General features: G+C 36.9%; 1 protein-coding gene across 4 annotated transcripts in view; it reads left to right on the top strand.

Annotated features, from left to right (window-relative positions):
* Positions 1-13,059, top strand: part of BMP5 (bone morphogenetic protein 5) — a 109,999-nt gene that overhangs the window by 15,953 nt on the left and 80,987 nt on the right. For all 4 annotated transcript variants that reach the window (XR_009463323.1, XR_009463324.1, XM_019497007.2 and 1 more), the window contains exon 2: positions 12,404-12,596. Coding sequence is in view for 2 of the 4 variants with exons in the window: in XM_019497007.2 (XP_019352552.2) it covers positions 12,404-12,596 (193 nt within the window). In the remaining 2 variants the exon portion in view is untranslated. The remainder of the gene's footprint in view (positions 1-12,403; positions 12,597-13,059) is intronic.

The raw sequence follows: 13,059 nt of genomic DNA, 5'->3' as shown, positions 1-13,059 counted from the left end.
TTATTGTAGGTCACTCTGAATCCTAGCTCTACCCTCCAGTGTATCTACTACTCCCCCTAGCTTGATGTCATCTGCAAACTTGCTGAGGGTGCACTCTATGCCATCTTCCAGGTCTTTGATGAAGAGATTGAATAAAACCAGCCCTGGGGCTCTTCATTTGATACCGAGCCATTGATTACAACACTCTGAATCTGATTATCCAGCCAGTTTTCTATCCACCTTACAGCCCATTCATCCAGCTCATAGTTCCTTAGCTTGCCTGTCAGAATGTTGTGGGAGACTGTAACAAAAGCCTCCCTAAAAGTAGCATAGATTAGTGTGGTTTTGGATGTGTTTCCATTAGAAACAGAGCTTAATGTAGTCTGCTCAGCTCAGTGCCACAGTAAGCTGGCTGTACTACTTCTGGTGCATGAAGTATATGGTCCCATAGTGCCATACTGACCACAGAATACCTTTGTGCTATTCCACAGCTGCTGTCCTATCTCAATCACGGCCATTTTTTCCCCTTCACATTTGTGCTTTTCTTTCTTTCTCTTCTCTCCTCCCTATTTCATTTCGATAACATATTCTTTCTTATTTCTATTTTTTCCATTCCTTTTATTTTGCTTGTACATTATTTGGGGTCTCCTTTGTGTGTGTCTCTACAACAATAGAAAGCTACCTGTTGCTAAGGAGTAGGCACGCACTGTGATACTACCTGTGGCTGAGCTGAGATCTCCACTAGCATAAAAACTGGTGTCCCAGACTGTCCATACCACCAAAAAGTTATGCTGTCTATTGGCTTTGAAGGGTGTGTACAGCTGTTCACTGCACCCAGTTTACATTTACAAAGCATGTGCAACCATGTGCTAATGCTGGGAACTGCATAGGGAACCTGGTGTAAGTAATGGGTTAGGGGCAGAGGCAGGCAGGATTGTAAGGTGGGGTGGGGCTAGCAGGTCTGCTGGAGGGTTTGGCAGGTCTAGGAGGATTGACAGGAGCAAGGGGGGCTGGTAGATCTGTGGGGAAGGTGGGGTTATCCATCTAGGAGTGCGGGGGTTAGGGGGCTAGAAATAGCCAGGTCAGGGTTGGGGGATAGGAAGAGCACAGCCCTGGGGCTTGAGTGAGCAACTGGCTTTTCCTGGCACTGGGACTAAGCTCTGAATCATACAGGCTTTCGATAGATTTGGTTAAACAGTTCCAGGTCTAATTTAGTTCACCTGGTTAGGTCAATCTAAATGTAAAAGTTGTATGTACCTGAAGACATCTTTGTTGCTATATCCTAAACTTCATATTGGTTCTGAGGAACAAGACTTAGGGGATGGTATTAGGAGCCAGTGTGCTTCTCTTCTAACTTTTAAGAATTGTAAGCTACTACCTACTGGAATATAATTAAACATTCATAGATTTGGGTGAGTTCTAAATTAACTTGGGTCATTCAAGAAAAAGTTTTGGGTGTCACAGTAGACCATCTAGTGAAAATACTGTGCTGAGGCACTCAATGTGAGAGAATATTAGAGTGCATAAGAAATGCGTTATTTGTTCCCAGAAACTCATGATTTTGGCAGAGGAAAGCATGTTTCAAACACGTTCTGCACTCAGTACAGCCACTCTGATTCCTATTACAAGCATGCATGATGCAAGGTTATTATCAAGCTGAATGCATTCATGGGTTTACAGATTCTTTAAGGGTTTAAATAAACTGCAGTTCTGTATTTCCTTTGAGTTTTATAATAATAAATTTAACTAAATCATTACGTAAGTTGCAGACCTAGAGTGCTACGACTGAGATCTGAAGATCTGAGGGTTGTTTTTTTTAGGTGACTATGTTGTCATATAATTGACTGTCAAATGTGTCCTTACCCAAAAAGTGTATAAATCACTGCTGCTCCTGACTTAGTAGAGCTACATGGACTTACACTAGCTGCATACTTTGTCCAAAGTATTTTGTGTATATGCATTTCAGTGTATTTAAAATGTCTTGCTAGGAATATATATTATATAATGTGTTGAAGTAATTTTGAAATGCTCGGACATAATAAGCCTTTTTCTCTGTGTTCTCTAAATTAGATATTTTGGATTGTTTTTTCATCTTTGTAACAGCTGGATTGATTTTGTTGAATGTTTAGTCAAAGTTAAAATACAGCATTTTAAATGAAAGCTAAATGCAGCACAGTTATTAGTAACTATAACATGTGGTTGTCTATTCATCCCCAGCTATTTGAAAGGTTAAACGATTCTTGTTTTGCCTAATCAGAAATTGTTTCCATGTTTTAAACTAGTCTTATATCATACCAAAATGTGACTCATTGATAATTTTGGCTTTGATTGGTAGTGTGATAACATTAAAACACAATAATATTAAAATATCAGCCTCCCCTATAGATTTGGGTATGCTTTAAAAGGTGTTTTTAAAAGATGGAATTAAACATTAGATGAAGTTGGTCAAAAATGTGCAAAAGGTAATCCCAGCCTTTTTTCCTGTCCACGTGCAGGGGCGCTGGACCCGTTGATCTGTACCCATTCATCTATAAGGTCCCTTCCAGCCCCTAACAACTATGAATTGCCTCCATTAGGTAGAAAAGTAGGGCTTAGCAAGGTTTGGGAAGACAGATGTGCTGCAGCCTAAAGTCTCTGGTCCAATGCTTCCGGTAAAATGGTCCTCAGCCTTCTCACAAATTATGCTTCAACTGCAAACTCTTTGATTGCCAAAACAGTTGCAGCTCACCCCAACTTCCCTCCTCCCTCCCCCCCCCCCCCTCAATTTCCTTACCGTCTTACTCCTTGTGCCAGGGGTGTAGGTTGTAGCTGTGTTGGTCTAAGGACATAGGCAGACAAGGTTCCTTGGGTGAATCTGATATCTTTTAATAAAAAGATATCAGATTCACCCAAGGAACCTTGTCTGCCTACTCCTTGTGCAGTTTTCATTACTAGTGAATCACAGATGAACCTAAAATGAAAATTGAATGAGATTGCAGTATGTCAAGGGAGAATTTGTCCATGAAAGTTCAACAATTAGAAACCAAAATGTGTTTGGTCCTTTTACTCCTACATATACTATAGACTTGGCCCAATAATTAGTTTTGAAATATTATCTGACATGTTGAACGGCAACGAAAGTTTGAAAGGTTTTATTAGGCAGTGAGTTCTCATAAGGGTTTTTGTACACTTCTGGTTCACTAACCTGAAGGCTGCATTGGTTTGACAAACTGATTTTTAGGGGAGAACCTGGTTACAATTGTAATCTTTCTTTTATCATTGCAACATTTTCTGTGAAAGAAAACTACAGCTAAATATCAGGTGGGAAATGGACTACATTGGTATGTAGTAGATTTTTCATATCCAATCAGGAAAAATTGATAACTTAATTGAAAAAAAAAACAACCCATGAAAAAGTTAATGCTGTGGTTCTTGAGGTAATCAGAATATGTTCTTTTCTGCCTTTGTCATTGCATAGTTGAAATGAGCCTTCTAAAAGGATTGAAATAAAGATAGAAAATTTGACTTGCCTGCTTGAAATGGGAGCTCTACTGTATTTTGATCTATAGCTACACTAATATTCTATTAACTTTTTAAAGACTTGGTTTCCTTTGTAGGAATGTAATGTTGGCTTCCTCTCTAATAGGTATGCCAATATGAATGAGGCTGTTGATATATAACGTACTGCTGTACTAAATAAGGGTCCTTGTTTGTTGTTTACATAGTCCATCCCCAAACAAACAAAAATTCGCTACCTTTTGAATGAGATTCTTTCTTGAATGAGATCATTTAATGGCATACCAATGGCATTGGTATGAATTGAAATGAAATGAAATTGGTCCTGAATTTGGCTAAAACAAATAGCTAAGAGGCACCATTGCAACTACTTTGTACTGTGTTTTGTGCATCCCAGGATCTTGGCCACGGGATTCATTTGAAGTGTTGCCTCTTAAGTCCCCAAAGGATAAGGCTCAACATATAAAGAAAGGAAGAAAAAAAATAACTTTTGTTCTACTTTGTTGGCTCTTTCTTGCTTTTTTTGTGATGATGATAATGCAGTACTAAGCATTTGATAGTGCTTTGCACTTCCAGAACTATGTCATAGCAGGAAATAGCCTATCCTTTTCTCTCTTTCTCTCTCTCTCTCTTATTTATCCTTCTTACTTTATTGGCAAGGATTTAACTAGTATAGGAAAGGCATGTTGTCATTTTTCCACTTACAATATCAACTACAAACCTGCCAGAATTTAATAAGTATTGGAACACCTACAGTCTCACACTTGTTTTGACTTGTAGAGCAAGTGCACATAACTTGGAAGATGTAGAGAAATGTAAATTGAATGAATATCACATGTTTATAAGCTAACTTTTTCATCAAACTTTTAGCTAATGAGGCTAGTAGTTTCCCATATATATATATATATATATATATATATATATATATAATTAATTTAGACTATAAAAAAGAATGAAAGATACTTCAGGTTGGCTCATTACAGACGGATTATGTTAGAAGTTTACCCATGGTAATAGAGGACACCACTGTGCCTTTCTGACAGTAGTGCATGTTGGAGTTTATGTAAAAGACGGATATTGTAACATACCTGGGAACTCTTCGGAGTATTGTGGAAGATATCTCTCTACTCTAGAGAAGGCAAATTCCAGGAGAAATGATGAAGGAAGTAATCCTCCAGCTTTTCAACGTATATTTAAAAGAGGAAAATGTATATTTCCAAAAAAAGAGGAAAAGGTATATTATATCACATATCAGGGTTCTAATCCAAGAAAATTTTTCATTGACAATCTGAAAATTTTTACTAATACCCAAACTTTTCTTCTATCACATATTTTTACTGATATATGTTTTACACAATGTAAATGTAAATCTTCTGCCAGGTCCTGCTCTGATGCTAATCCCTAGTCAGAAGGGTTGGGTTCACATTTAGGGGTTTAACACCAAACATAGTAAAAATGTTTTTTAAAAAGTTTGGTTGTCATTAAAAAGTATTTAGTAAAAAGCATTTTCTTCGGTGGCAAACTTGGTTGACTGAAGCAATGTTTTTACATACTGCTGCCCAGGGGTCTCCTAAACACCTCCATAACCTGCTGCCCACCATTTATCCTTCCCCCCACCAAATGGAAGGGGGTCCCTGCACAGGCACCAAAGAAGCCTACCTGCAACCCGGAAGTATTACAGGATAGAAAGTAGCAGCAGCGGCATGTGGTTGGGGGGGCAGGGGTAGTGGCGGTGGTTAGAGCAGTGGTTCTCAACCATGCAGCTCTCGATGTGTTATGTGGGCCACACCCATGCAACTTATTTCCTGCGTATCCATTGGAAAAATGTTTTGTTTTTTAAAACAATGGGCCAGAGGACTGTGATGATTAGGCTACGGGTTGAGAAACACTACTTTAGAAGCTTCCTGCAGGGTGCTGTGCTTCCACCCAGAAACCAGGTAGCATTGTTCTGCTCTGCCTGTCCTTCAGCACTCACCCAGGTTTTTTTCTGAGGGATCTTTAGTAAAGCAGACTAGTAATTTTATTTTTACAGACAGTTCAAATTTATTTCCAGATTTCCTGAACAGGTTTTTTACTGATTGGTCATAAATTTAAGGACAGTTAGCACCCTTGCCATACACCCTGCTACCTTTCATTCCTGCCTCCAATTTCCTTTTTCTCCTTTATACATAATTGGTGTCTGCCATTTCTTAAAGTTGATTATATTACATTGACATTTTGAGGGTAGTAGAATACAGGTATCTTACCACTATAAAAACTAGTAACCAATAACTAGAAGTTTTCAAATTTATATTTTGTGAACCCATAAAAGCTAATATTTCTGGTGGTATCCCTTTAGTTTTCAGTGATAAAACTAAAGATATAGAGTGAAGATTTTATAGACTAGACTTAGACCCCTGAACACTAACATTTATTATTTTATAAAATACTGAATACTGCAACAGATTATTTAAACTCAACCATAAGCAATGAAAATATACTCACATTTATAAAAATTGAACAAAATACAATATTGATGCTATGCCCAGGTGGGTTCTAAAAAAAAATCTTAATTATAGCCTATCACTCCAAGGTTTTGATCCAGAATGGATCCAGTGAATGAAAGCTTTCTAATTAACTTCACTCAATTTTGGATTGGGCCTTAAGTCATAAACTTCAATAATTCTGAGTGCTTATGAAGATATTAAGATTGAGTTGCTTTCTCTTTTACTGAAGCTGGCATGAAAAGCACAACATTTTGTCAAGCCAGTTCTCAACCTTTAGAAAGAATTCTAAATTTCAGACCTGCCAAACTCTATTTAGTTGAGCTGGTAGCTGATTAACCTTGTTGACTCCAGTTCTTCTGAAATGACCCCTCACTTTCATCAATGCAGCTGGCATCAGAATGTTACCCAACATGTTTTCTGTTTTGTAATTTAATAAAAAGATTATTATACATAAACACTATTTATATTGCTCTTTTAAAACCACATCTGGAGACCCATAATTATTTTAAATAAAACAAGCTCAGTAATAATAAATACAGAATCACTCAAATATACAGTACATCAATAAAGCTCTTCTAGGACCGTAAGCACTGCAATGAAAATTTAATATTGCTGTACACTTAACTCTCTTTGCTAACTCACAATTTTAACTGTTTTCAGTAGTGATTATTTCTGAGTAGGGTCTGGAAAAGTGGTCCATAGAATTCTGTCAGGCAGATTAAATTTAGTAATCTAAAAGCTGAACTGTTACATACACATTTATGTTTTCTATTAGAAGATGCTCTTAATTACTTTGATTGTTAAAGTGTATTTCATAACAGTTCTTCCTAAGAATTCCATTTAGCTAAAATGCTTGTATCTTTTAGAAGATAGTGCTCCTTACCCACATGTTGCTGAAGACATATTTACTTCAACATGCTTTGGATCAGGTCCTTCAGTTTTAGGGTTTTTGCAGTGCAGCAAGAAAATATGTATTTGTTTAATTAGGCCTAATACTAGCTTTTAAAATTGACCTTGTTCATACTGTGTAAGCCTGTATAAATACACAAAGCTTTAAACATACAAGTAGGACATGGTAACGTATAAATGTGTATTTGCCAAATGGAATATGATTAATGTTTTGCTAAATGTGGCTCTGGCTCTTAATTCCTGATATATATAATTGAAAATATGTATATGTTAGAGTAAATGGTTTTATCTTTCTTCTTAGGTCAAATCTATCTGCCACCTACATGCCTTTCAGTTTGTTGCCATTTTTTGTTAAATCTGGTGTTACATTTTAAAAGTTTAACTAAAGGAAAGACAAATGGATTCTTAGTATTTGAATTTTTGTGGAGAAGAGCAAGAAGGGGGTAAATAGCTGTTTGATGTCTGTCTTTTCACAGTAGCCAAACAGCTAATTCCTGGGGCCTCTGACCTTTCAGTGTCCTGTAACAGAGTATTTGCATTAATCTGTTGCTTATCTGTCACCTACCACATTTGATATTTCCAGCCTCTGCTTCTAATTATCAGTCATTAGAAGCACCACTGAGTAATTTCAGAAGAAAACTCCTGGAACCTTTGACCTGTTTTTGTCAGATAACCACAAGTATTCACTATAGATAAACTATAATTTCATTGTATTCAAGATGTAAACGAGTGTAGTTTGTAGTGTATCAGTTTACTGTAACCTCTATCACCTTGAAGTGGTTAAAACTGACTGGTTTACTTCCGTGCTTATGAGAAGAGAGTCAAATGGTGAAATTTAGTGAGATTAGTATAAATGGCATCTTACAGCCACATGATCTGCAATAGTCATAAGTTTGCTTTTAGATATTTGCAATAGCTAAAAATGACAATAACCTGATTAGTCAAGTTTCATAGCTGTAATAGCTTTATGTTAAATTGGGAACTTGGCCCTTACAATAGAGTTTATAAAATAAACCTGTTAAATCTTTATTTTTGTTCAACAGTTTGCTAAAAAAACCGCAATAATCAAATTAAAAAAATACTGTGTGTAACATGCCACATTATGCTGTAGATTGTACCTTTAAGTCAAAGTTATTAATGGCTGTTGGTACATTATACATACTCAAACTTGTTCTATAACTTATTAGAACTTACATTGAATTGGATATTATTTTTTCTTTCTTTTTCTTTTTTAAATAATCCATGTATGTGTGTGTGTTGAGGGGAAGAAAGGGGGGTTGTTTGATTTTTTTTACAGGGGATCGAGTCCTTTGGTGTTACAAACAGAGTTCCACTGATTTGCAAGCCTCATAAATTCACATGAGTGGGGAACTTATACCAGTCTTCTTTAAATATATATAAATGATGAACTACTTTCGAGTGTGTTTTTGTTTATAATGAAGTGTACTCTGAATACATTATGAGATTGAGTGTTTCCTTGGTCATATTGATGGGTGGCAAAATATGAGCAGATGGTAAAAGAGCAGTCATATGTCTCAAGATTCCTTTGCACTTTTGCTGAACCATTGTCCCGATACAGTATTAAACATGCATATTGGAGATGTGCTTTAAGTTGAAACTTAGAAATCTGAGTCTGGTTAATTATTTCAACTAAGGACCTCTTCAGGCATTTTTGCAATAGTCAGCATTGGCCTTGCTGTTCTAATCAAATTCTAATTGGAGTAATCTTATTCTGTTCCACCCACAGTTTCAGAAGGTATACCGAATTTACAAGTTAGAATGCTGGCCCCATGAAGTCAATCCTAAACTCAGTGAGGTTGGGATTTCACCCAGAAATTGTATTTTCATCTGATCTCTTCATCCAGCTCTTTATTTAACTACCCTGTTATTTTGTGGAATTTATTTTTGATGATTGCAACTTATCTAATTTTAAATTCTGTTCTAGCTGAAGATTAGTCCTCAGGGGATGCATTATAGGAACTAAGTCTGTGTGTGCCTTCCATATGGCAACACTGACTTTTCTTTGGAACTAGATGCAACCTAGATAAGTAATATCTCCATGAGCCATGCTTTAATTATTTTTGCACTAAACAGCAAATTATTATTAGTACTCTTTCAGCAGCTGTGTGTGCTCATGATAAAATACAATCAATACTGTAACATGAAGTGCATTGTTATTTGTGTCCAAGTTGCAATGCTTATGCAGAAGACTTATGTGTTTCCAAAAAAATGTTATTAATTAGAATATACTGCCAAGCAACTAGGCAAAAGTAGGCCAAGATCCCCATTTAGAGCCCAATACAATAACATCAGTGACAGTGATTAGTACTTAAATAAAAGCTCCTGATTGAGTAAGTACTAACCAGAATTACTGAACTGGGTCCTGATTTAATTTAATTTTTAAATGGTTTTATGGATGAAAACTTTGGCACATCTGCATCCATATAGTCTTCCAGAAATGTTCAGTTATTAAAAACTTAAAACAAAGTAGTCATAGAGAAAACAAACCAACCACCAATAACTCCTTATATTTGCATGCCTTCGTTCTTGCTATGTTCTTAGTAAAGAAAGGATATAAATGTTCTTTTCTTCAGAAACAGGTTTGCTCTCAGTATATATCTTGCAGTTGAGGAGCTAGCAATGGAACAACTAAATAGACTGCATCCTGTTTCTCCTCAGTGGCAGCCCATTCATCTTGGGCTATGAGTGGGCAGTTTTCATACTTCTGCCTTTTTCTCTCTTGACTTTCTCTGCTAGGCTTTTAAAATCACAAATTGTTCACATCTAAATATGGGTTTGAACAAACTAAACCTTAAAGAGGAGTTGTATCATTCTTTGTCAGTAAAGTAATTTCATCTTCACTCCAGTAAAGACACTCTTACAGATAATATATTTTGTACAGGACAGTGATTAAGCCAAACTTGTCATCAGATTTGCATGTTTTAAGCAATTCTATATAAATGAAAGTCTTTCTGATTAACATTTTTGATAGAGTGACTATTTAGTCCCTAACTGTACTTTCATCAGAAGTGACCATAGGTGATGTAACTAAAATCTGAAAGGAGGTTCAAAGCTTTTTTTGCAGGGGCAGTTTTCCAACCCTACATTTTTAATATGTATTTACTATGCACTCACAAACATCTAGCCTACTTTCCTTTTTATATCCAGAGTCTAAGCTAGATCCATAGAATAAAAGGAGAAGGTAGAAAGATCATAGTGGGGCTAAACAGAGCTTGACATTTATATGTTTGTCCAAATTGAGACCCAACTCTGAACATTTGGGTTTGCATCCATCACTAGTAAACAAATGCTGCCTGCTTGGTGGGGTAGATGAAATGGCTTTGCACATCTCAAATCCATTCAGGTACAGAACATGAATGTGGCAGGGATCTGCTGCACCTAATGCCCCATGGGAACTGTACACAAACACATGCACTTGTGTGTACGTGTATTAGAAAAAAGCTTTTAGAGTAAAATTAATCATAAATCACTATCTCTACTTTCCAGAAAATGAGGTTTTTCTTTATATATTTTCATACTTACACTTAAGCTACAGATGTTTATCCTAGGATAAACCATTTGATCCTAAGATAAAGTACAATTGTTCAGACATCCATTTTCCCAGGATAAATCCTAAAAAAGGTTAATGGGATAAAAAGTACAAACAGTTTATCCTGGGACACCTCAAATTGCATCCAAATGGTTATCCTAGGACTGGATAATTGAATCAGTGGCAGAAAAGCAGCAGTGCATTCAGCTGTTCACTAAATCCTGATTAGAAGGCTGATGTGCATACACACCAATCCCAGGATATTTCTGTTCCAGAACTAACACAGGCACAACTAATTCAGAGACAAATGTCTGTTCCTAGCCTTATTGCTAAATCCTGTTTTATTTTAGGTGACTAAATGGCACATTCAAACCAAAAAACTACAGTTCCTGGTACTGGTGCACAGTTTTAAGTTCAGCCCTATACATGCAGGCCAGCACACACCCAATACATGCACAACAGTCCTGCCTTTTAACTGGGCATCTGTGCAGTGAATTAGGATCAGTTTAATCACATGCGTGAAGCTGAGTAAACCAAATCATTTTAGTAGTAAAAGACTAGAAATAGTGAGCGTTACAAAGAGGAGAAAATTCCTTCAACCTTTTAGCCCAATAGCCTAGTAGCTATGGCAATTATCCGGGAGTAGCTTCTAGGCCCCCCTCACCAAGAGGTTTGAAATTTGTGTTTTTGCATCCGAGAGAAATGCTCTAACCTCCAGACCCCAGACTCAGCATTACCTAGTCTTCCCGCCAGGCTTCCATTTGAAACTACTACCCTAGTCAGCTAAAAGAGGGGCTAGGAGGGAGAGAATAAGCAAGAAGGTGGCTCAGTAACATGGCAGCTGCCTTCAGGGGGAGGTGATCCTCCAATATGAGGCAGAAACTTTCCCAATGCTGTTTATACATTTTGTCCAATGACTTTTAAATGCAAGGTGCAGTGGGTCAGGCACCAGTTCAAGCCTCTTCTGATGAAGTGAGTCTAGAACCTGCCCTCCTGCTCCTGGATAAGTGTTTAAACAACTAATCTATTGGGCTAACAGTTTGGAGAACTCCTCTTCTTTGTTTCCTCCTCCATTTTAATTCCAGCAGGCATACACATGGGGAAATTCTACTTCACAAATATAGTTATGTGGCTGTGTACATGTGATTTAGGTGTGTAAAGCAAAATAGGATTTAGCCCTTAGTCTACCAAAAATTTTCATTCCTGAAACTAGGGAAAAAGTTCAGCTAGTGTCAGATGATTGATCCTGATTTACTTTCTGGGAGATCCTTACTGTCCTGCTCAACTAATTACCATGTTAGATTTAGCCTCTGCTGGAATTGTATAGCAAGTACAAGGCATAACTAGAGAAATGACAGAGAATGAATGTATGAATTTGTTTGTTAGGAGCACTGCTTTATTTGCAGTGTGAGTGCCAAAACCACTTAGCTGTGACTGGTGGTTCTCTTGCTCAGACCACTGACAAGAGGACACTTACACCATAAGATGACAGCATGTGCTAATTTATATTGCAGTAGCTGCTTCTTAAGTGTACTACAACTGTTAAATATTTAACATCAGAATTTATTGCCTCAGACAGGAGTGGTCCACTCTCTCTCCTGATTATTACTTCAGTATTGTACTCCAAACTCATCTATGGCTCCCAAATAATTGCTTCTGTATGTATAGTCTCTGATCCTTCTGCAACTTTCATTTTGTCCATATTTCTTCACAACATGCCCTCTTTCAGCTTTATTGATGTTCTTCCCACTCTGGCCTCTGTAATTTGTATAAAACCACTGAGGTTTTTTCCTTTTGAACTGAAGACACTTGGCTTGTGAAGTTTCCTTTAACTGGAAGTATGTCTGGGTTTGTGGTTTTATTATTTGCACAGTTTTCTATCATCCTGTTTGTTTGGTTTTCATTTCTAAGCATAGCGAATGTTCAGTTAATCATGGGAAATGTATAATTTTATTGCTTTAATGTAATTACATTTTTTTAATAGTTGAAAGAGACAAGGACTTTTCTCATCAGCGAAGGCATTACAAAGAATTTCGGTTTGACCTGACTCAAATCCCACATGGAGAAGCAGTGACAGCAGCTGAATTCCGGATTTACAAGGACCCAAGCAGCAGTCGGTTTGAGAATGAAACCATTCAGATTAGCATATATCAGATCATCAAGGAATACCCAAACAGGTACTCTTTGTGTGAGTGTGTGTGTATTACATTTCAAATAATTTCTCATGTTTGCACTCTCTAAAATGGAGGAATAATACCCAGTCAGCTTTCAGGAATGCACCTTCTGCAAGATCTTGTTTCTTGTCAGTTAATTTTACAGGATGTTATTTCCTAGAAAACAATAACAAATACTGGGCTAGAAAAAAAATACCTGGCATGAAATGATTTCAGTGTCACAGAGCCTTAAATTTTCCAATCTGATTATCTAATCTGCACATCCACTGTCCCTTTTTCTGCATGCAGGCATGTAGCTAGATTAAGTTAACTGTTCTGGATGAGCAAAGATGGAAGCACACGCACAAATTAAATGTCCAAGAAAATATATCCCTCATTGAAATAGGGAGCACCACAAGCCAAGTGTCACTGCGCAATTTAAAAGGACACGCTTAATGGTTTAACTTCATTTATTTTTGCAGAAGCA

This window comes from Alligator mississippiensis, chromosome 1 (genome assembly GCF_030867095.1).
Source record: "Alligator mississippiensis isolate rAllMis1 chromosome 1, rAllMis1, whole genome shotgun sequence".
Lineage (NCBI taxonomy): Eukaryota > Metazoa > Chordata > Crocodylia > Alligatoridae > Alligator > Alligator mississippiensis.
Note: the sequence above shows the minus strand (reverse complement) of the source record. Positions and strands in the feature narration are given on the sequence as shown.